At 42.0% G+C, this 25,744-nt stretch overlaps 2 protein-coding genes across 2 annotated transcripts in view; both read right to left on the bottom strand.

Moving 5' to 3' along the window:
- Positions 1-2,594, bottom strand: part of c1qtnf4 (C1q and TNF related 4) — a 29,593-nt gene extending 26,999 nt beyond the window's left edge. Inside the window, exon 1 of the mRNA XM_072671423.1 lies at positions 2,415-2,594. The gene's annotated coding sequence lies outside the window, so the exon portion shown is untranslated. The remainder of the gene's footprint in view (positions 1-2,414) is intronic.
- LOC140548015 (low choriolytic enzyme-like) overlaps positions 1-25,744 on the bottom strand; it is a 38,356-nt gene that overhangs the window by 7,895 nt on the left and 4,717 nt on the right. The window contains exons 8-9 of the mRNA XM_072671364.1: positions 16,471-16,612; positions 13,083-13,116 (exon numbers count right to left, since the gene is read on the bottom strand). Of these exons, the coding sequence (XP_072527465.1) occupies positions 13,083-13,116; positions 16,471-16,612 (176 nt within the window). The remainder of the gene's footprint in view (positions 1-13,082; positions 13,117-16,470; positions 16,613-25,744) is intronic.

The raw sequence follows: 25,744 nt of genomic DNA, 5'->3' as shown, positions 1-25,744 counted from the left end.
CGTGTTAAAATAAAAGTCACTAGTACAAGCGTAACAGTAACACAAAACACTTTCACACTTTCACAAGCTAAAATGGCTGTATACATTGGTCTCTCTTTTTGCTTTTTTTCCTGATCCAAAAAATAATGGGAAACTGATTAAGGGACAACTGGTTTATTTGTGTTCTAATTTATTGCTGCTACTTAGTTTTAAATTATTTTTAAATCATATTTAAAAGGTAAAATATTTACCTTTTCCCTTTTTATTAGCAGGAAAATAAATTAAAACACAGGATACTCATCTTCATTGTTAGTTAGCAAATGCACAAAACAACCTTCAGTTAAAATTAAAAGCTATGCTTTTAATAATTCATAATCTGAATAACTGATTATTAGTTTCATTAATCAATGCAATGGCCGGTGCATCAATAATGGCACCTCCATAAAAATATAGTGGACCACCAGACCATAGAAACACATAATAAGGAACACACGTAGTGGTGTAACATATCACCATATCATAGAAAAGATGTCTGTCAGCTAATAGCTGATTTTCCCCCAAAGACTGCACAATTCCAGCAAGATAGTTGGCCGAATGAGTAGGGAGAGCCCCTTAATGTGAACAAGCCAGTATGTTGAATTAGTTTAAAACCAGTTTTATTTTATTCATGTTTTATGATATTTAAATATTTTTTCATTTCATTTCCAATGTCTGAATATTCTTTATAATCAAAAATGCTTTGCTTTTTTTAAGGGTGTAATTGTATTATGCTATAATATAATCATTATATTAGTTGCATAAAATGGAAACAGGAGGTTCAGTCAGTTCACAAAATGAGTGTCAACTCCGTTTTCCTGAACAGTTACATGCACATACATGCCAAAGACTATCAACCTGTTGATTACTGTAAGTGATATAGCTTGAACTACCCAACTCTAGCTGCAGTTTCACAAATACTTGAATATTTCTACACTTTTTCTAAGCATTGCTCAGTCTGCTAGCTAGCTATTGTCATTTGTTCATAATAGATTGAAGAATATTAGCACTTGCATTAACAGCTAGTGATATTTGGTATTAACTGCATTATCAACTTAGTCAGTTTATGCCAGTATTATTAAGTTAACCTGTTTCATAAACTCATTCTCATTTTTGTTAGGGTTAAAAAAGTGTGGTGAGAATTTGAACTCATCTGTTTTTTTCTTTGGATCACAGAGAGGGAAAGAAAGTAAGGGAGGAGAGAGGAGGAGGAGGAGAAACAATGTGTGAAAATAAACGAAATACAGTAATCCTCTTCTGCCTCTATATCTGCCTCCGTTTACTTTAATTCATATCCAGCTCATGTCTGGTGATTATTCAGATTCGCATTAAGCAAAGAGGGATGGATTTTCATCACCCTATACAACAGATACAGTGCAGTAGAAACCACTGGAGGATAGAAGTTATTTTCCCCCTTTTGTTATCTGCTGTATAAAAACCCCCTTCACTCCTTAGAGAGCGGGCAACCTCACATCCGCTCAGCCTAGAAACACAAACACACACACACACACACACACACACACACCTGTGAGGTGAGGTGAGCTGAGGGAAATTTCCTCCTCAATGCTGATTCATATCTGATTGTAATCACACGACAGTGGGATTTTCTCTCCCTCTTTGTGTTTTTATGTCTCTCTCTCTCTCACACTCTGCGGGGGAGAGAACAGATCTAAAGGCAGCAAGAGTGCACCCCCTGGCATTGTTAATATCGACCCCATGCGCGCAGTGTGTGCGTGAGTGTGTGTGAGAGAGAGAGAGAGAGACTGAGAGAATGAAAAGGGAGACATACAAATTAACTGAGAGAAAGCAGGAGATACTAGGAGAAAGAAAGAGAGAGAGAGAGAGAGAGAGAGAGAGAGAGAGAAACTGAGAGATAAGAAGAGAAACAGATACTAAGAGAATGGGAGAGAAAGAGGGACAGGAAGACTGGAAGAGATGCTGACAGAGAGGGAGAAATACAGAGAGAAAAAATGAAAGATGCTGAGAGTAAAGGGAAGAGATACAGAGACAAAGGAAGAGAGAGAGAGAGAGAGAAAGAGAGATGAACAGACACTGAGGGAGATGGTAAGATAAAGAGGCGGAGATTGCAGATAGAAAGCGAGCTAGAGGAGAACATGGTCTCATGCCATAGAGGAGAGAAACAGATAAACAGAGGCATCATGTCCACTTTACATTCCAGTTAGCTTCACAGTTTGAACTGTCCTATAAAGAGAGCACTGGAAAGAAAATATAAAAAGCTGGTGTGTGTGTGGTTGCTCTGATATTGGGAGAAAGCTGATAATACAACATGCACACAAAGCAGCGGGCTGCGATCCACACTGCATCAGATCAGAGAGAGAGGGGGGGGGGGGGAGATAGAGGGAGAGATGGAGAGATTAGGTTCTTGCTGGTGTCCTTACCGCTGTTCCGTAGGAGGTTTGGGAAAGTTCCTTCAGTGGGTGGATTGGAAGAGTGCTATTCCTCTTTTTCTTTCCTTTCTCCCTGTTTCCTTCTCTGTGTGGGTCCGTTCTCAACCTGCTGCTGATGTCTGGCAAGCTGCGGGCATAGCACACACTCGTGCGAACACACACACACAGGCTCTCACACACATACACTCATTGGAGGATCTAAGAGCAATTGGGGGTCCACAAGCTGATCAGGGGGACTCTGGAGAGGACGAGAGAAAAGAAACGACCGTCCAGGGTAACGCTAGGGGGGCATGTGCAGGGGTGTTTTTTTTTTTTTGTTGTTTTTTTTTTTTGCAGTAGGCAAAGGCAGCAGTCTAGGGCCCCCATGAGCCAAGAGCCCTATTAAATACTAATCAGGCAGATGCTTAATCTTTGCCTAATCTATGTGAATGGGACTGATTACATCTTGATAACAGCACCTGTCGAGAGGTGGGATATATTAGGCAGCAAGTGAACAGTCAGTTCTTAAAGTTAGAAGCAGGACAAACAGGCAACCGTAAGGGTCTAAGCAGATTTGCCAAGGGCCAGATTGTGATGGATAGAAGACTGGGTCAGTATCATCTCCAAATGGCAGGTCTTGTTGGTTGTTCCCGGTATGCAGTGGTCAGTACCTACAGAAGAAATGGTGAATCGGCAATAGAGTAATGGCTCACTGATGTGCATGAGGAGCAAAGGCTTGTGTGTGGTCTGGGGTGTATCTTCCACATTGCATTGAGTTCCACCGAGTGCTGTCACTAAAAAAGTAGTTAGCCAGGCTTCTGGTTTCTGGTTTCTGTGAGGTCTTTGGACCAGGACAGGCTATTTTTTTTTTTTGCAATCTGGCCCGTTTCTTTCATCTGCCTCTGCTGAAACTTTGAAAAGGTGTGAAAGGGTAGAGTCGGCTGAGGTCACTGTGCCAGTAGTTGGGAACCATTTAGAGTACAGGTCAGAGGCGGACACCAAAAAAGCATTGGCGGTTCTGCGTCTGTCTAGTACATGGCCAAATAAGTTCATTCCGCCATTTGCACACACGAGAGCCACAGGGTGGGTTTGCTGTGGGAGCTCATTGATCGGTGATGTAACGCTCTGAAAGCAGGTGGGGGGAAAAAACAAGCCAACCATAGTTGCAAGTTTAGCAACATGCTAGGCTGGAGTTCAGGGAAGAGAAAGCAACCCTGAATGAACCAGTCTGTTAAATGTGTAAAACACTTAATTCACGGTCTCAGGCATGAGGTTTTATCATCTAAACAAGTACAGTAGCTGGAAGACGATCTGTGCTTTCCAGTGAAAGCTTCATGGGAGAGAAGCAGAGAAAAAAAAGGCATGTGGGACCCTCTAAAGTCAACTGGAAGAAGATTTTTTGGTCTGATGAGACTAAAATTAAGCTTTTTGGCCATTAGGCTAGACACAAGCTATGCAAACTGATGTGCAATGGCAAAGGGTGTTTCTCATTTCTATTGAACTTATTTATTATTCATATTTTGCTTCTTCCTGTTCAGGTTCGCAGTGGGTTCAATGCTTGCCCGGAATCATTGGGCGCAAGGCAGGAATACCCCTTTTGGACAGGGTGCCAGTCTATTGCAGGGTACCACACAACCATACACTCACACCTAGGGGCAGTTTAGCACAGGCAGGTCACCTACCATGAGTGTTTTCAGGAGGCGAGAGGAAGCCGGAGTACCTGGAGGAGACCCGCGCAGACATGGGAAGAATGCACCAAGCTTCTCACAGACAAGCTCCTTCCACTCCTAGACAGAGTGAGGATTGAACTCATAGATTTGGATTGGATTGAACCCATATCATATGAGCATAATGTAATGCTGAATTAAGGGCCTGTTAGTGTTCTGGTTCAAATCCTGATACTGTGCACATCCTGTGCTTCCTAAAGGGGCACCTGTGCGTAATCAGGATTTCTCATTGGCAAATCACTTGGCAAATTAAGGAAAGAAAAAATAATCAAGATTCATTCATTACTTATTAAGTCAGTTAAAGTGCTTGAGGTGAGGCACAGCTATACCTGTACCCTGTAAATTTATTTGCGGTGGTGTGATTGATATAGGAGCACACGTGGTTTAGCTACAACAGTGGCAGCAATTTCACACCTCTGCACATAATCCCAGTCATTATCCCGCATAGGGGGAGGGAGAGTGCCAAGCAGGTCCCAAGAGCAGGAGATGACTTGACTGCACTGTACCATGTGATATTGATATCCATCACTTAGGTACCGATATACTGATATGTCTCTCTGTGTTCTCTATCTCGCTCGCTAAGCATTGTCTTCAAGCACTGCTTCCAGCGTGTGTCAGTGGCTGAACTCCATTTGGTTGCATAAGCTGAAAGAGGTGCTGTGGCTGAGGCATCAGGGCTTTAGAGATATGCTGGGGTTGCTGAGGACAAGAATGAAACACGGTTTTTCTTTTAACAGATCAATGAAGCACATAAGGGAACTCAGAATTATGGAGATTTCACAGACCATGCTGTGCTCCATTAGGAACTACTACTTTAAGCATTGGCCCTATCATCAGGGGGTTGCCAGTTCACTCCTTAGTGATGACACAGCCACAACCTGTAGCTGGGAGTCCCAGAGAACATAACTGGCCTTGATTTCTGGTAGGTGGATGGGATTGTCCTGCCTCTTATCCCAATTTCTCAGCATGATGCTAGCCAGGGTAGGTGTCAATTAGCTGAAATAACAAAATTGGCCGCTTGCGTTCTCATCTACGAGTTTTAAGCTGTCGATTGATGTTGTGTTAGTGGCATTGGTCAAATTAGGGTCAAACTAGGAAACTGTTTTAACAGACATCACAGTAGAGCATTAATACTGTATAATTTTTTGTCACGGTTTGTCACGAGACAGAGTGTCACGTCCGCGCTGCCGTGCCCGCCCCAGGGGCGGTCTCAGGCCGCAGCTCACAGGCGATCAAGAACTTCCCCTTCAAAGTCATGTCATGTTTAGTTATGCTCTGGACTTTTATGTTGAAAAGGACTCCCATCTGTGTTGACCCCCATCGTCGCCATCTTGGTTTTAGGTTGTGTTTGTCATGTGTCTGTTCATTGTTTGGTTTATGTGTTACACCTGTGGGCTGGTGCATTTAAGGAGGGCTAGTGTCAGCTGCCGGTTGCCGAGGACTACTCTTAGTGCAACCAATGCATTCAGGATACTCAGCTAACCTTGGGTACTCAGTGTTCACCGGTCTAGTCTGTGAGTCCGTCTGTATCTAGAGGACTCTTCTGGCCGTAGCTAGTTGAGCATAGCAAGCTAACTAGCTACGCAGTATTATTCTCAGGGTCTGTTTGGGGGCTACTGCAGGTCTGCGGCGATCTCGCCAGGCTTCATGGTTTTAGCGTGCTCAGGTTCAGGAGCTCCGGTAGTGAGCAACTCGTACGCTTGTTTTGGCAGGTAGCTTCCCCTCCGTCGGACCAGGTCGGTCGTCTAGGTCTGGCTGTTGAATCCCCACTCCCACGAGTCGTGTAAGTTCAGCGAGCCTGACTAGCGCACCTCTTTTGTCTCAGTTGAGAGTTTTTCCCAGGTTTATGTTTCCGTATAGCGGTTCAGGCTCAGCCCCGGCAGCTAGCTCAGCCCCAGTGCCTCGCCAGCCCCAGGTGTCCCTCTTGGTTGTCACGGTTGTTGTTTCTGTTCCTCTTTGCCCCACGTAATTCTTGCTGCTTTTTCTGTTTGTTTTATGGTTTATTGTACCACAATAAACTTCTCGCTTTGGTCCATCCCCTGCGAGTGTTCACCCATTCTTGTCAGATCATGACACAGAGGCGGACGGAACTCGCAGGATAATGTCTTTAATATAAGACAACAAAACACAATAACCGGAAACCCAACAAGCACAAAGTTTAGCAAAATAAAGAACACAAGACTCACATGAACAGGCCAAATCAACAAACTGTGAACTGGCATGAACACAAATGCAGGACCCACACACATGCACAAGACCAGACCAGTGACGACTGGAACAAAGTCTTATACAGACGCTAACAAGAGACTCACGAGGAACACCTATGACCAACAAGGGGGCGTAGCTACAAAGGAGACACTGGTGGAATCAATAATGGACAGGCGTGGCTAGGGCAGACAAGACACAAACAGAGCCAAACAAAGGCAGACATGACAACAGGGGCAGGCATGACATTATTATTATTATTATTATTATTATTATTATTATTATTATAGTTTACAGTTTGGCCTTCATGTTGTGTATTTTATTATTAGCTTCACTCTGAGCCACCTCCCATCTCTCTCTCTCCCTCTAGGCACCATATGGTTGAGTTCTTACTCATCCTGTTCCCAGCTTTTCCCTTTTTCTGCCCATTTCACTCCTGACCAGATGGAGGGCGTCAGCAGGCAAATCTATTCTTATTTCATCCTTGCTCTGGCCCTGAAAGTTGGAAATCTCTCATCCCCTTATCAACAAATGCATTTTAAATAATAAAGAGGATGAAGAATATCCTGTTGTGTGATGTGTCTGAAAGCGGTGCCAGAGGATTGCAAAATCTTTTAGTTAATTTCAGAGCCGTTCAACTCAGTAAGCTTTACTGGCATATATGATTACAGTACTGCCAAGGCATCATTGATGGAGCAAGAACAAACATTTTAATTTAAGCTTCAGTTGCAAGATAGACTGACATGCACAGTAGTGTTCATCGTTTCAGTTACTGTGAACAGCAGAAGATGAACTGCTACCAATCAATCATTACTTACAGGTGATTGTGCAAAGACTGAGGGGGTCACTATTTGCACAACTGCAACTAGAATACTTTGTGGTTTACTTCCTATCATGCTTCTGGAGGACATTTACAAGTAGATCACCGGCTGAACAATGGAGCAGAAACAGGAGCTTTTGGCCACAGCTGCCTTTGTGCGTGCAGTAAGTTGGAGAACTGTCTGGAGAATGTGGACACACTCTTGTTACATGAACAGGTACAGCAAGGTGCTTCCTGTTTAGTGCTGGAGAGAGCTCACATATTGGTTATTTACAATGCCCATCTGCCTACAGCACAATTTCCATGAGCCAAGACTGAAAACTTTTTTATCAGAACATCAAGATGACAAAAAAAGAGTTATGACAGCTATCCTGACCACTTTACTCCAAATGATCAAGATGACAGGCGCACACTGCAAGTCTAAAAAAATGATTTACAATTACAATTTTAGTCTGACATTGGAAATATGCCTGCAAAAGTGAATTGCTTGAATATTTGCAAGGTGTAAGGTCAGCATTACAGCGGCTGTGCGCCAGAAATAAGAAGCTAGTGAATGTCGGTCATGCAGATTTCTCCTGTACAACATCCAGAGAATTTGACTCTTCCTCTCTAGAGAAGCCGCCCAGGTGCTCGTTCAGTCTCGTTCAGTACTTGATGGCAATGGTCAAAAGTCGATCCGCACCAAGAGCCCTTCGAGCTTCAAGTACGGCTCGGCTCGACCCGCCATTCCTCAAAATCCACAGAAGACAAGCGTCCAGGCTTTTTTCTGTCCTGGCACCGAAGTGGTGGAACGAGCTTCCCCTGGGTGTCCGAACAGCAGAGTCACACACTGTCTTCAAATGCAGACTGAAGACCCTCCTCTTCCGAGAATACTTGGGTGAACAGTAGAGTGGTCACCTTACTGACTTGTGTGTAGTAATGTCTAAACTTAGAGGATCTTTGAATTATTAGCTGAGGTTTTTCTTGGGTAAATAGCAAAGCACTTTTGTAAGTCGCTCTGGATAAGAGCGTCTGCTAAATGCCTTAAATGTAAAATGCAATGTAAATGTTTTCGGGTAGATGTATCTTCAATTTGTAATGTAATAAGTATTTAGAGTGATGGAATGGTCAAGTCTTTGACCTCTGGAAGCATAAACATTAGTAAGATGGTGCACTAAAAAAGATAAGACCTAACTGACAACCAGTGTTCCAGTTTATCCCAAAGTGCCTAGTCAAGTTCTTCCAGATCAAACTCAGACAACATTTCCGTTGGGAAGCACACTTTTAGCATTTAATAATAATGACATACTAAAAGAAGGACGTTACAGTACAGCAAAATTCCCAGACTCTCCCTCTTCCAGAGGTCAAAGACTTGACCATTCCATCACTCTAAATACTTATTACATTACAAATTGAAGATACATCTATCTGAAAACATTTACATTACATTTTACATTTAAGGCATTTTAGGGTAGTTTATATATTTTCCATCTTGATGAGATGTTTTGCATTAGAGATCTAGTCTGCTAAAAGGTTTTCAGGCATTTCCACAGACCTTCACCTGCAAAGCTGCTTTAATCGTAGCTGTAGCAAAGGTGCTGCCTTATTAGGGTTCAGAAACCATCTAAATGATTGCTTTATCGAGCCGTCCATTGATGATTCAGTGACTCAGCCGGCTAACTCACTGACAGTGTGGTTTCCTGTGCTTCAGATCTCCAGCCAGACATGTGGCTACAGACTTGACAAATTGACCAAGGTTTGTTTGACCTTCATGAATAAGTGTCGCAATGAAAACTCTCTCACAATCTCTCTCTCTCTCTCTCTCTCTCTCTCTCTCTCTCTCTCTCTCTCTCTCTCTCTGTCCTTCTCTTTCTGTCTCTCACCGTTCTCTCTCTCTCTCTCTCTCTCTCTCTCTCGCTCTCTCTCTGTATTTCTCTCGCTCTCACTGGCAGGCTCTGGGTGAAATAGGATCTGTCGGAGCTTTGCTGGCTGGTGCAGGACACGGTAGACTTAGTGACAGTGAGAAATGAGATGTTATTCTAATGAATCTCAGTCTGGGGGCTTGAGGATTTTGGAAGTTATTTTTTTGGAGCTGCGGCAGCGTTCACGGTTGATGTTTTAATCTTAATTCTGCTCCTGGGTGAGGCGTTATTTTTGTGACAGGTGTCTTGACAGTGATAGGACTTCACCTGCACCCATACACACACATACACAGAATGACAGAGCTCACTCATTTTGACTGACATTTCTGAGGCTTCACCTTTACAGTTATTTGCATGTTGATGGCAGTTGGTTTACAGCTTACAAAGAGAGTGTCTATATAACCCTTCCTTCTCTTTAAATGAACAGGGGTTTAGCTCTCCCAACAGAAAGGGTGAGGAACAATCAATATTACATAGGTGTCAGCCTTTGACCTGATGCTATTATTACAGTGTCTCTGTAAACACAGTGATTAGATGGGACTGCTAACGCAATGAATAGACTATGCCCAGAGGAAAGAAGTATAGCAGTTTAAATCTCATCTTGATCTCATTCAATTCTATTAAACATGATTAAGTTCTCTTTAAATCAGCGTGAGACTACTTGCATTATCTAACGTCACAGTTCTTAAAGTGGGTTCTGTGAACCCTCTGGGGTCTGTTTGATATAAAAAGAGGGGCTGTGGTGTTTTTCTGAGCTAAACTTTGGAATGCGTGAAAATAAACATGATTTGTGCTACGCCTCAGTGCTTCTACACTCAGCACATCCGAAGCTGCTAGACCAAAATGTAATCTGTCTCAAGATTCTAGCCAACAGAGTCATTACCATGGTCAAGCTACATGTAGTTACAAAGTATCCTGATTATATCAGCATAGCAAAAGATTTTTTTAAATATATAATAAATGGCGAGCCTGGACACTATGACACTATAAATCCTAATGAGTTAAGTCAACTCAAATGGTTGGAGGAAAGCAATTGCCATAAACCACTTAAGTTCAATAGTTCATTCATGTGAACATAACACACCGAGCTAGGTTTAAACAATGCACACACTGACTGTTATGTAGTAAGGTAAATTAACAGAACTGCATTTATTTTGTATCTAATAATTTAGTTTTTTGGTTATCTGGACTCATATGATTTAAAAGAAAAATTGTCTTAAAGGTTTATTGTGTATAAACTTTCTGTAACAACTCTGAAAATGATCAGCATGTAAAATCTGTTTGTGTTTAAGCTGCCTATCCTGCCCATTGCCCCACTCCCCAGTCCTATTGCCACACATATGTATACCTTATCTGTTAAACTGAGCAGTATGTTGTCAGGATCTGTACAGTCGTTACTCCAACTTCAGAGTGAATTTTAGAAGCAGTGGGCTTTTGTTTTTAGGACAATGGGCTTGGCTGTGGCTAATGCAGGCTTGAATGTACTTGAAGCTGGACCATTGCCATCAAATATGGAGGGCGGGTCAAGTCAAGTAAAGTCAAGTCAGATTTATTTGTATAGCGCTTTTTACAACTGTTGTCGTCACAAAGCAGCTTTATATAAATAGTGATTGATAAAAGACAGAGACAAAGAAGAAATTAGAAAATAACGTAAGATATGATGGATCAAAGAGCCCCAGTGAGCAAGCCAACGGCGACAGTGGCAAGGAAAAACTCCCTCAGAGCTGGAGGAAGAAACCTTGGGAGGAACCAAGACTCACAAGGGGGACCCATCCTCCTCTGGTCAGAACTATTTAAACATTAATGATGAAAATTACCAAACCAAATGATGATATTAATAGTGGCAGACAGTTACGAGTCCAAGTGGCAGATAGAGTCCATTTTTTTTTTAGGTTTTAACATGATCACTAAACAGGTAGCAGTGGTAGGCAGGTGAGCTGCTGGTCTGCTATGGGTGGTGGTGGGTGGGGGGCCTGCTGGTTGGACCGGTAGGTGGCAGCTGGGTGGGTCCAGTCTTGTCTTTGTAGGCCAGCCTCAGGGTTTTAAATCTGATGTGGGCAGCAGCTACAGGAAGCCAGTGAAGAGAACGCAGCAGAGGAGTGACATGACTTAACTTAGAAATGTTGAAAACAAAGGGCAACTGAGACCGTAGTCCAGTACAGTTCACAAAACAGTGCAGGAATCCAGTCCTCCAGGACTAGAATTGCTGATAAGACTGGACGCTGCAGCATTTAGCCAACAGAAAGCCACAGTCATTAGCAGAAAAAGTGATACCTTGCTCTCACAGCCTTCAAGACGCAGGCTAGGCAGCTACACCACAATATAGCAATACAGCTGACCAGGGCCTAGGGGGGAATGACTATACACTGGGACACGCTCAGTGGTGTCAGAAGCCAATGGCAATTACTCATCAAGGTTTTACTGCCCATATTACCATATTACATTGAAACAACTCAGATTTAATTTTGTGCTGCCAATTAACGCATCTATTTGTAGCTCCTCCTTGCACTCGCAATTCTCCTGACACTAGGAGCGTAAGGACTTAACATGTTTCCTCCAATACATGTGGAGCCAGCCACCGCCTCTGATGAGGCATAACTGGGTAGCTGGCACGCTCTGAGGAAAGCTCCAGGTCCCCAGCTCCACCTCACTATCTAACAGACGCCTAAATGTCCCATATCGCTTAAGACTGACGACGAAAGAGCTCGGCCAATTGTGCTTTTTCAGTCTCCGGCAACTGATGGCAAAGTGGCATGGCTCGGGATTGGTACTTGTGACCCCCGGCCATAGTTGCAGCACATTACACTGCCGAGGCACTTGGAGCCCAACCACACAGAATGCTTAGTTAAAACATGTCAGAGGTATTGCTGAAGTTACCACCCTGTTGTACAGTTGTAAATAGAAAAATAGCAAATAGCTCTTCTTAAATATGCTTCATTGCTACAGTGCGTAGACCTTTATCAGGGATGTGGCAGATCGGCACTGAACAAGTAATGTCCTAAATTTACTCAAGTCAAATGTCAAATGTAGGCCCCAGCTACATAATTCACACGCAAATAAACGACATCACATCAAGAGTGTTACTGCCAACAGGAAGCAAACTGAAAGACACTGATGAAAAAAAGCAGTAGGAAAGGGATGGTGGAGGGAAGTGCACTGATAAAATGTCTGGCGGTGGCTGAATATAAAAGTATACCCATGTAATGCTTATAAGCTGCTTAGGACGTGTTGTCTTTGATGCAGTGTGTTTATGGCAGTAGGTGGGCATTAGTGTGGCTATTTTTAGAGTGTTTGCTTCTTCTCACACACTCACACTCACACACACACACATTATACTTAATAAGACATATGGCATATGGGCCACCTAGTTTTGCAAGGGTGACAAGGCAAGCATCTGTATCTTCTCTATGGCAAAATTGTAAATAATATACACCTAAAAAAAAGCATCAAAAGAGATGAAGATTAGTCTGACAACCTGCAGCCTTTATTTGTGACAGATTTAAATGTAGTCAAACTGGTCCAAGTAAATGGCATTTTTGTCAATTTCTTACCTGTGTATTTTCACAGCAATCAGATGGAAATCTCTTAAGATTAATAATCATTGTTTTGTACTTTCATCACATGGGTTCATCATGTGTGCTTCATCATAATCACTCCTATATTATGAGACACAATGACAGCTAGCCCTGCCAAAATACAGCCTCCACACTTCAGAGTGTCATAGCTAACACTTCTAAAGAACACAATATCAGTCCATATTTATTTTTTTATGCACAGATTAACCAAAACATACTATAGATATCATGTAGGTGACATGATTGTCAGTTCTGTCTTGCTGAGGTTGAAGTAAGTTTCTTTGGACTTTGGGCTGACACTTGCGGATTGAAAATGATTATGATTATGAACTTTAGATGCTGGACGTTTATTTGCAGCAGAGATGGTCTGAAACGGTCTACTCCTCCACATTTAGAATACTGTGACTCTATCCGTACTGTACCTAACAACTAATGCTTTTTTTTAGATTTACCGTGGCGAGGTTGGAAAAGAGAATGATGGCCAAACTGAGAAATGACAGCACAAAACACAAAATGCCTACATTTAAAATGTGTTATACGCTAGCTTTTCAGGGTGCTTCCGTGTCTGTGTTACCTTCTGGCTCTCTCCTTTTAATTAGGCTGTTATAGTCAGACCTGCCGGAGTCGCCCGAAACACTCTGATACTGCTCAACATTCTCTGCTCTCCATAAAATCCTCTCAGAACTAACTCTCTCTTTTTACCCTCTCCGAGTAAATGGCCACCCAGCCACCTACCATCAGGCTCCCCACCCACCACCACCCATGCCAGACCAGTGGCACACCACTAATTACTAGTTATATAAAGCTGCTTTGTGACGACAACTGTTGTAAAAAGCGCTATACAAATAAATCTGACTTGACTTGACTTGACTTATATCCATTTTATGTACGTAATACTAGAAGAGCTGGATGTAGCTTTTGTCACCTGAGTGAGCTAACGTTAGCATTTGTGGTTGGTGTGGCGCAACAGATAACACCACTACCTGCCACTGAGCTACCACACTATGTGGGAGGCTGGGGTTCGAATCCCGGTCTGGGTGATTGTGCTGCGCTACATCAATAAGAGTCCTTGGGCAAGACTCCTAACACTGCATTGGCCCTCCTCTGTAATACGGGTAACCTTGTAAGTCGCTCTGGATAAGAGCATCTGCTAAATGCCGTAAATGTAAATGTAAGCATGGTGGCAATTCCTTGTTGGTGCTGTCAACCCTCCTAGTTCTTCACAGAATCAACCTATGATAAGCCCTTTAGCAGCTGTGGGTTCTTAAAGCTAGACCTTATTATCATCAGGAGCTCAGAAAGAAATGGATTTGTATGATAAGTTGTACTGAGGCAAAGGAAAGACTGTTTTTTCTGGTTTGCTTGTGTTCAAATGGCTTTAGGGCCGAGACTGTTGTTTAGCTCTTTAGCGGAGTTAGCAATGGCATGTCTGGCAGCTTTGGCTGTGGAAGCTAAGTAAGCACATGAAATCAAGAATACACACAATTTCACGCTCAGCTCGTGACAAGCTGCTCCGGGATGCCAGGCGCCAAACTTCCAGCCTTACGACATCTTTGACAAGACTGCGTATGTGTGGAGTGTGTTTGTCTGTGGGTGTGTGTGTGTTTGTGTGTGCCATTGCAAGAAACACGGAAGAAACCTTCCTTGACAGATCACTGCAGTTATAAGATTTTTTAATTTCCTGCAGTCCTGTATAGCATCCTCTCTCTAATATCTCTCTGGGAGAGAGAGACAGAGAGAGGCTGAGTGAGGGAGAAGTAGGAGGAAAGGCGAATTACCACCCTGCAGCAAAATTCACCTCATTTACCCCATAGCCTCTTTCTACAGGCAAAGTCGTCAATGATGTTGCTTATGTAGGGCCCTAATTATGTCACAGTGTGACTTCTACACACAAACAATGCATTATTAGTCTATAAGACGCTGTGCATCCTATTTTTAGCCCCTGACAGGTAACAGGGCTTTGAAGCCAGTTTGTCAAGTCTGCTGCTACCACATCCACCAGGACGACACTTAAATTGACTTGATACAATCATGGACATAAATATTGGCATCCCACTATTTTTATTCAATTGCACCACATTGTTCCACTCTAGAAATGGACTGGACAAAATTACTGACACTCCCAAATTCATATTTCACTCTTTGTACACAACAACTGAAATCAATCAACTACTGTAACCATGAACCATGAGTGTTTTTACACATCTCTACTGGAATATTTTTCCCAAATGTTCCAGGTCTCTCATATTTAAAGGGCCCTTCTCCACAGATCTTCTATATTATATGAATCTGGACTCATTGTTGGCCACTTCAGAACTCCCCAGTGCTTTGTTTTAAACCATTTCTGTGTGTTTTTATGAGGTTTGCTTTCTGACATGGTTCCATATTGTGCTAAAAAAACTGTGGTACACTTCAGATTTCATAATATCCTACACACAGTCAAGGCATCCAGTGCCAAAAGCAGCAGAACAACCCCAAAATATATTTAAACCTCTACCACGTTTGACTGTAGGGACCATGTTCTTTTCGCTGAAAGCCTTGTTTCAATTTCTCTACATGGTACAATGATGTGATTTACCGAAAAGCGCTATAATGGTCTTATCTGTCCCCAGGATGTTCTCCCAGAAGGATTGTGGATTGCTCAGGTAAGTTCTGGCAATCTCCAATCTGGTTTTTATATGTTTATATGTTTAATGTGTTATTAAATGTGGTCCTCCTGGGTCTCTTACCATAGTGTCCCATTTTATGATGGGATGAAATGATGACGTGTCTGATATGTCAGATTTCTCCTCCATGTCTGTCTAGTTTATGGTCAAAAAAGCTAACTGACTGTACCTGTGTGCTTAGTGACGCGCTAAATTCAATAAAAGGGAAAGCAAGCCAACGTGGAAGAACCAGTCTGCAAGATATCTTTCAAAACAGTCGACTTGCCAGGCCTTATCTTCAAAACGTGTGCGATTTGAGCCTGAGTTAGCTGTGGTGCGGTACTGTGTTTAACCTGCTGGCTAACTTATCTAAGTCTAGATAGCTGGCTATGAGTCCAAACACAGATCCACTGTTTTTTCACTCCCAAAAATAAGCTTTTATCGTCAACACTTGTGTTGGTAGCTCAGCAGTTAGTCACCAGCAGCTGCACTGGGCTGTCTAATCCGCAGTGGATCTGTATCTTAGCTAGCTAAGGCTAGCGAGTAGGCTGCAGATCCAAAACCATGGGATAAAAAATATATTTTAATTGAGCTTTCTGCTCCAGTATATACCATATACTGCGATGATGTTTTGATGCGCTATTTCGAACCATTTGCACCATTCGAACAATCACATACCATCCTGGCAAATACCATCCATCAACTTGTGAATATGTTTCCCATTTCATGTCCAAGGTTGGAAATCATGTTTTTGGAGGGTGAACATATCTATGTTGATTTTTTTTTTTGCTTATGTGAAGCGTTTGCTCTTAATGAAAAATCTGAAAATTGCAGTGTACAAATGGCACCCATTGCGTAGAATGACTCACAAACATCCTACACTATGACATTTGCCTTTTACCCATCAATGACTATCTGTGAGCTTTCACAAGAATTTCATCTAAAAGCAAAGTGGACAGCTTTTCAAAGCCAAGGGGTGGCTCTGGCCTCGCTGAAGTGTACCCAAACAGAGAGTCTGGAGGCTACAGAGTATCATCAGCATTTGTTTGAGTCCTGCTCTGATGCTCTCCCTGATAAACCGCCATCTGCTGCGGCAAAAGGCAGAGATGCGAATGAGAAATGCAGAGAGAGAGAGAGAAGGAAAGAGAAAAGGGAGGCGTGCCAGGCCCGGGGGAGTTCTCAAATCCATTCTCACCTCCCGAGGAGCTCAGAGACAGATGGGGGTGTGTGGAAGGGAGGCGAAATCCGATGATCTGGCAGGCAAAGCTGCTCAGGAGGCAGTGAGGCAGTGCTGGTGATGATTGAGTTAGCATGGCTGATATTAAGCGCTATGCAGTCTATTTTAAGGGGAGGGCTCTGAACAAAGGTGAGAGAAGAGTGTGTGATCAGGTGTGCAGGGAATCAAAGGGTGTAAATAGGTCAGACTAGACAGTTGTCTAGTCTCTATATGTATGCTTTATGCGTGGATGCATGCCTGATGCATCCTTTTTCAAATAAAAAAATTTAGTGTTTGCGTGTTTGTTGTTGTTTGTGGTCGTGTTTCAAAGTCAGAACATAAGTGTGGGTGCGGATTCAAAATAAACCTTTCCTTAGAAAAATTAAATCAATAAACTAAGCTTCATACTGAGGATAATTTTGGAGTTAAAAGACCAACCCAGCATCATTTAACGTAAATGAAGCACACCTCTAATACGAGCCAATATAAAGGTGTTTAAGCATCTGTGCATTGGCTGCTTTGCATGCTCCGAGTTTTACTATACATCAAAATGACTGTCCAGTATCCAGTATGCTTCAGATGTAGCAGAAAAAAGATAAGGTGGAAAAATACTGGCATATTTGTAGATATACTGTATCAGTAACAGTGACACACTGGTCAATAAAATATCCTATAATAATCCCCCAAAACAAGTATCTGTGTCCCTGGGCCATTTTCTATTCTGAGCCACTTTCCTCTGCTGAAAGAGAGGCATGGCGCCAAGCTTACCCAATTATCATAATGCATGTGTACCTATTAGCCTGATTCAAAATACCTGTAATGAGTATGAGACCTATTTACCAATTCAAATGATTACATTTCTTGTGACTGTTCGATGTAAATGCAGAATAAACCTTGGAGCAGCTTTTTGTATTTTGATGGCATTAATCAGAATGATGAATGATGAATGATGTGTTACCCACCCATAGTAAAGCATAGTAGCACTACGATCGTGACAACTGTGAGAATTTTACTATTCAGCATTTCTTACTTCCAAACTGAAAGAAAACCACAGTGCGCAGTGAGCCGATGCTGTGTGTGTGTATGGAAGTCTTCCAAAGCATATACATTTGTATTAAAGAGCTGTTTATTTAGTGATTTCGTGGCTCTAGGCTATATTACAGTTATTAGTAGTAATATAGCAGCAAAATTTACATAAAAGCATGCAGTTTAATCTTGTACAAAAATCTTAATCAGAATTTTGTGATTCTTCCACTGTGTTCAGCATATACTGTACATTTGCAATCGAAATTATTCAAGACAAGTGTCTGTAGTACTTAGTAGAGCACCATTATGCTGTTGATGACCAGCTGCAAACGTCATGCATAGCAAGACACCAGCTTCTGGCAACGTTCCTGAGGAATCTTAGCGAATTCCTCATGGGCAATGGCCATTAGTTCACTAATATGATTGGGTTTGCATGCTGTAACCACCAATAATTTACCTTATAGTGTAAATTATTTATCAAAATTTTTGTAACTTTGTGTCTTGCTATTCCTTTCTGCTGTGACACTGAGAATTTCCCCACTGCGGGACTAATAAAGGACTATCTTATCTTCCACAAATCCCACGAAAGATTTTCTATGGGCTTTATGTCAGGTGACTGGGACAGCCACTCCAGAATCTTCCAGGACTTCTTCTGAAACCAAGCCTTGGTGGACTTTGAAATTTCTAATGCTGCCCAAGCTTCTCCTAGGATTTCCTGATACTTGATTAAATCCATCTTGCCCTCCACACATTGCAGGTCTCCAGTGCCAGAGGAAGCGAAACAGGCCCAGAGCATCAGAGAGCCGCTGACATGCTTCACTGGAGGCAGGGTGAACTTTCTAGTGTATGCTATATTCTTGCTCCTACAGGAACACTGCTGATCCATAAGCCTGAAAAGGTCATCGCTCCACAGAAGAGAATCCCAAAACTTCTGTGGCTTATTTATATCGATTTGAGTAGATTGAAGCTGATGTTTCTTGTGCTTTTGGGTCAGTAAAGGTGTACAGGCATGGAGGCCTTTAGCTTTTAATATGCACCATACTGTGTAAACTGAAACCTTAGAGCCTGCTGCCACTAAATCTTGCTGCAGGTTCTTTGCAGTCTCCTGAAGGTTTTTGACCATCTGCCTCCTCTGGAATCTGGTGGCAGCTGGTAAAAGCTTCATCTCAATGCCATGTCCAGGTAGTGTAGCCAGTGTTTTTTAACTTTGAACTTGCAAACATATCTAGGAACACATATCTAGGAACATTCAGTGCATTTGCTTTCTTTTGATTTCTTTTTATTGTTTGGAAAAGGCAATTATCATTCCTCTGGCACAGGGCTACCACTGCATTGCTGGCTAAAATCTGGCTTGGATACAGCTCCCATTCACAGCCAGATGTAGGACTGCTGGATGGACAGGAAAACTGCCTGGGGGTGCTGTGGGAGCAAATTTCCCAGTGTTGAATGAGTCATATTAAATTACTTTTGAAAGTAATTTCAAGAGAAACAGCACCACCTCTAAGCATGAATAGCCCCGAAGAAGTTTTGCAGACACTGCTCAAAATGATGGCTGCAGGCATGAATGCTCGATATGCTACATTGTCAAAGTGTGCTACTATAGTGTAAATTGCATCAGATGGGATATTTCAGTAGTCTAAATCACTGTTTTAGAGGATAAAGATGAGGTGAAAAGTAATAGTTTTTAATGTAACTCAGTTTGATTGGCAATGTACACTTTGGTGACACTCACACTAACCGTAAATGTAAGCTAAGTATAATGCGCCCAGGGAAAACTTATCATGAAAAATTGATTATGGGTCTATGTGTGTACAGAAGTGCTAGAAAATAAGTAGCTTGACAGAACACCGCAATTTCCTCGAAAACTGGGACCCTTTACCCTTAGGATTACCTAAATCTATTTAGATCAAAGAAAAAGCTTGGTCAGAATTTTATAAAAAAACAAGGTATGGCTGTTTTTGTTTAGAGTTGTGAAACTGAGGATTATATTAAAATGCCTTAAAGCTGGACAGTGCCATTTGTTTTGGTTCAGGCAGAACATTGGTAGCAACATGTGGTAAGGAGAAGTGGGAATTGGCAGTCGCTAAATTGAGACAAATTAGGGGAAAAATGTAGCTCTAAAATCTTTTCACCTGTTGCAATGGTTGTACAGACACACCTCTCATTTTGAGAGATCTGCATATACTAAATTTGGAATGTTTCCAGAAAGAATAACCACTTTTGGTTCCCTAAAGAATGCTAGATAGTGGATGAACCTATTTTTGTGATAAGTGTTTGTAAAGTTGAAAGAAAGTCCATGTATTACAAACCTCTGAGTCAGAGACCATGAAAACCAGAATTTTGTCTTTCTTTCCCAACTACCACCGTTGCAACATCACCGCAACCAACACCAACAGGGAGGAAAGCGCCATTTACCCTGATCTGATGCATCAGCCTGTAGACACCCATGCTGGCCAGCACTGCACTGGAGTGATGTGGGGAGAAAGTGCCAATTGTGCACTCTTGGGGCCCCAGCCGGCAATAGCTGGCAGCATGGCTGGGTTTCAAACTAGTGATCCCCTGGTCACTTGGGGCCTGAAAAACCTTTATAGTGTAAGTGCAAACTGTCGTACAGTAGCTCTTCATATCTATGAGTCAGTGCTGAACGACGCTTTACTACGTTTGGGTTGTGCCAGAGCGACGTCTCATGTGACTCGAAAGACTCTATCAGTGCATCAGCAGCAGGAGGACGTGTCAGGCTGAAGATAGAATCAGAAGAGCATCCTCTGCTTCCATATTCTCTTCACTTCCTCTGTTCATGGGCTGTTGCTAAGAAACCAACTGTCTGCCACATAGTACCTCACATTTCCTCTGCGCGCACCAGTTTCACACCCTCTGCCTGGAGAGAGCGTGTACCTTCCCACTGCAACACACACATATGCACACGGACGCAAACGCACACACACATTGTCTCATACCTTACAAGGTTGCACTATCCCTGAAGAGGACCATACGAGCCTCAGTGCATCAGAGAACGCTGAACACACTTAAAACAATACTGTTGGCAGTTGGAGGTGTTATTCTGTGTAATGGACTGTTTATTTATTTATTTATTTTGCTTGTTGTTATTTGTTTATTTCTTTTCCCAGCTGGATATTAACTGGAGAGCATCTATGTTTGCAGACTCCTGTATCTTTAGGGGCTTAAGGCACACTGTTCATCAAGGGCTGCCATAATTACTCAGATACTCGCCAGTGATAATTAAGGACATGGAATTTTTACAAACCAGTTAACTGGAGGTTGTTATGGTTACAGTTTCAGATGCAGTACACGTCCAACGGTAATGTTAGACGCTGTAGTAGAATGTGGTAGAATGTGTAGTTTTGACATATGTGAATGTCCAGAGCTGTTTGTGATTAGTAAAAGTTGTCCAATGAATGCCAACTTTACAGGAGAAGGAAACCCCCTTCTTAACTTTCAATGGAAGTCAATGTAACAAGACTTTATTCATTTTAGAGCATTTCTATTGGTCCATTCATCTCAAATTATTTACACAGTGTACAGAGCAGCTACAGGGTTCAAATTATGGAGAAAACTAAAAATGGACAAAAGTGAAGATTTTCACTGGACAGTAGCAATATACAGTTATGTAAAAAAAATTCAGACACCCTATGAAAACCTTTTTTAAGCCATTTTAACATATTTTAACATATGGGCATTTGATCTTCATTCTAACAATAAATGATAAATTACCTAAAATATCCATGTTATATTTTACACTGCATTAGGTTGTTCCTCACGCATATATATACCTAAGGAATCTGGTGCATGTCATGGCTGGTTAGACCAGACACCGAGGGATGAAAACTCGCAGAGGTGGGTCCATTGCCAGTACTTTTAATAACATAAAAGGGGAGAAATACACAGTACAAACGAAAGCAAGTAATGCAGCAACTAAAGGGCTTAAACAGGAAAGCATTGTAAACTGGACAACCAAACAGGCGAACACAAAGCACAACTGAGACCGGGGGGGTTCTGGGAGCTGAGCTGGGTGAGCAGGATAGGGAAAACTGGGAAAATACAAAACAACCTTCCAGCAGTGCCTGGGGAGACAAAGGGGGAAATTAAGGACACGTGTGACTCACGCAGAGATTACTCAAAACTGGGGGGAGAAAGCTGGAACCAGCCACTGAACCATAAAGGGCTAGGCTGACCAAATCTGAAGATGACAAGTAGAAGAGGGTCGCCTAGCTGGAGCGTGAGTCGAGGATATATCCAGGGAGCAAGCGAAAGCGCCTCACAAAACCCGAAGATTAAAGCAAGGTCTGCTCGAGGACCTGAACTATGAACCAAACTGGCTTAAACAAACCGTGATCCGTATATAGAACCTCTCGGGCTACCTCGAGGCTCTGAACTTACAATTTTCGGCGAGGAGCTCTGTAGCCAAGCTCCTTAAGTACCCCAAGCCTCAGGTGAAACACATAAAGCGAACAAGACCTGACATAATTAACAAAACTAGGAACATGTGAGAAAACAAATGAACTGAACCAAACACATGAGTATGAACAAAACACTGAACCGACACAAGGAATCAAACCTTAAGGGAGCCTGCGGGCCATGGCTCGAGTCCGCCCCAGACCTGACAGTGCATAGCAGAGCCTATAGCTTATTCGAGGCAAGGAAGTAATTCCTTATTGTATTAAATAACTTTTTTCTTTAAAAGCTTCTTTAAAAAGCTTGCTTTTTTTACAGCTCTGTTTAAAACATTAAAGTCAGATATCATTACTACACAATGTTATCTAGCTAGTTACATTTTCCTCTTGATAATTTAATTCACACTATCCACAGGTAAACTAGTCTGCTACTTATTTGGTGCGCTAGCCTGACATTCTGTGAGCAATAAAAGTAACATATTCCTCTAACATAGCTACTTAGCTGGCTAAAATCTTCAGTCACAACCAGACGTTTTGCCACAGTAATGTAAAGGTAATTTTGTTAAATGCTTTTAAATAATCAATATTCAGTTAGAACTGAATATATTATCAGTTGTCACTCAGAAATGGAACATTTTAATGTTATAAAATATTTGTTTAGGTCTGTGAGCTCTGTTACGTGATCTTCCAGTATACTATAACTTAATGTATTCAGTGGAGGAAATAAGTATTTGATCCCCCACTGATTTTGAAAGTTTGTACTCTGACAAATAATTAAACAGTCTATGATTTTTATGGTAGCTTCATTTTAACAGTGAGAGATGGAGTATCAAAAAGAAAATCTAGAAAAGGAAATAATATTTAAATAAAAAATACTTTGCATTTCATTGAGGGAACTAAGTATTTGATCACCTAAAAACACTGACTAATGTTAGCTCCCACAGACCACTGACACACCCTAATCTCAGTGAAGTCGTTATCTGCATGAGAGACACCTGTCCCAAATTGTCACCTGTTTAAAAGGCCACCTGCCAAGAGACTCAGTGACACTCCAACATCTCCACCATGGGCAAGACTAAAGAGCTGTCTAAAGATGTCAGGGACAAAATTGTTGTCCTACACAAGGCTGAAATGGGTTACAAAGCCATAAGTGAGAAGCTGGATGAGAAGGTGACAACTGTTGGTGCAATTATTCGAAAGTGGACGAAGTACAACATTACTGTCAATCGACCGAGGCCTGGAGCTCCGTGCAAGATATCATCTCGTGGAGTCTCACTGATCATGAGAGGTTAAAAATCAGCCAAGAACTACACGGGAGGAGCTGGTTAATGATCTCAAGGCAGCTGGGACCACATTCTCCAAAAAAAACATTGGGAGACTGGGAAAAGGTGCTGTGGTCAGATGAGACCAAAATTGAGTTTTTCTTTTAAGGGCACAAGCCAACTTCACAGCATCGACGGGAAAATGAACGGGGCCATGTATCACAAAATCCTGGGTGACAACCTCCTTGCCTCTGCCAGGGCACTGAAAATGGGTCGTGGATGGGTCTTCCAGCACGACAACGACCCAAAACATACAGCCAAGGAAACAAAGGAGTGGCTTAATAAGAAGCATATCAAGGTCATGGAACGTTAGGAACTTTCATCAATACTTTACCATTGATCCAACATAGTATTGATATTAAAATTTCAGCCTCAACCAAAATGAAGATTCAGATCAAAAATCAATGATGTGTCAACAACACCTTGCTATCTGAGATAGGTTTGTTTAAACTGTGTGGGCAGAACAAACCACGTCAGCCTCGTGAGAATACTGTGGGATGAAGATTAGCACCTCCCAGTTTACACTGAGAAATATAGTGAAATAAATCAGTGATGTTATTGGAGGGGGGTGTATATTTTTACAGGTATGTGGTCTATGTATAAATGCAGGGAAAAAAAGAAAACATGGAATTTTAAGTTCCTTTAAGCCTCAAAGGCAAACTAACATTTAGTTAGTTAGTAAAACTAAAACCCTGGGAGATTTGAGTGTTACAGCCTGAAACGTTCTTTATATAGCTGCAGGTCAGGGAGAATTCATAAGAAACATGCAGGTTAGCTCTTGCATGTTTATGAGTGTTGCTCCCATGTTGCACTGCATTCTCCTCTTGTAGGAGGAAGTAGGTCATGCAGCAGGTGACCTGTGTGATGCACGTTGTTTAGAGAGACACATTGCCTCTGCCTCTTTACTGCCCTGCAATAAGATGAGCTATGGCTGGACTGCTATCAGCAGAGTAACATAGCTGCTGCCCTTTCACTTTCTATTTTAAATATTTCAAAGGTGGACTAAAAAAACATTCCGCTGATTTCCAGACATAATTAAATGGTTAAAGAAGAAATTATATCTTTTAGAGTGGTTTGATGTGAAACGCCCCATTTTAGAAAAAATGTATTGAGTCAAATTTGTTCACAATGATGGCAACAGGAACCAGATCTCAGTTCTTAACGGCTCTAAAATAAATCTCACGGAAAGCTTATAAATAAAATGTTTCCAATTATGAGGCACATCAAGAACCAGCTGTCTCCTCACTGGACCCACTGTAATTTGCATATCATCCCAACTGTTGGACAATGTCATCTCCAACACACTCTGCCTGGCCCTCACCCACCTAGATAATATGGATACTCAACGTTAAGAGAGCCAAGCAGCAGTTCTACTTCCAGCGTAGACTGGGCAAAGCTCCTCTCTGCCTACCCTTCCCACCCTGTTCTACAGAGTGACTGTATAGAGCGTCTTGATGACGGTGTCACTGTCTGGTTTGGGAATTGCAAAGTCTCTGACTGCAATACAGCGGATAGTGAGGACAGCTGAGAAGATCATCCAGGTCTTGCCCCCGCTCCATTAATGACATTTACACCACGCATTGCATTTACAAAGCCACCAGCATTGTAGACAGCCCCACCCTGTCCTTACGCACTGTCTGGTAGAAGGTGATTTTGCATTACTGTGCACTGTGTATGAGTGAAACGACAATTCAACAAGTCTGTTTAATTCTGTTAGACCCTGAACCTCCACTCTAAAGGAATCTGAATCAGTATGTTACTGTGCACCATTTCTCACCAAACCTACATGAATTACTTTGTTAACAATGACTGTATTATACAGAAATATATATATATTTTTAAATGGTGGAATTGGTCTTTGTGTGAAGACCTACAAAACAACGCCCCAGATTTCTTCTTTCATCCAGTTTAATACTCTTTAACTTGCCCTTGTCAATTTGTCCTTGCCTTTTCCCTTTTGGGTAATCCCCATTACCATTTTAAGAGCCAGAGCAATAGCGCATTAGCTCAAGCTAGGTTCGTTAGATGACCCCTTTGTGAGAAGAGGGGTTAAGTCAGCATGAATGTAGAGTTCATGAACAGCAGAAATCCTCATTAATGTGCTACCCAGCTAGCTAGCAAGCTAACAGCTAACCAGTCAGCAACAACAAAAAAACAGGACAATTCTCCCTGGCTCTTAGTATTTCATTATAGTCAATCAAATTGTATCTTGGTGAATATATTTGAACTAAATATAATGAGAACCTTTTGATCATTCTTTTATATTTATATTTTAAGAAAGTGGATTCGGATTTTTTCCATTCGCTAATGAGAATTGTCACCACTGATTTCGACAGCATTCTATAAGAGGAATGGCAGCACACTGGAAATGCTTTTTTTTTTTATTTCTGAGACTGAGCAGTCAAGCAGCTTTGAGCAGCGAACACTGATGTATCTTCTCACATTCCTCTAGAGGGCCTTGATCGGAGGCTCCTGTGAAGCCTTCTGAGTCTC

This window comes from Salminus brasiliensis, chromosome 25, assembly GCF_030463535.1.
Source record: "Salminus brasiliensis chromosome 25, fSalBra1.hap2, whole genome shotgun sequence".
Lineage (NCBI taxonomy): Eukaryota > Metazoa > Chordata > Actinopteri > Characiformes > Bryconidae > Salminus > Salminus brasiliensis.
Note: the sequence above shows the minus strand (reverse complement) of the source record. Positions and strands in the feature narration are given on the sequence as shown.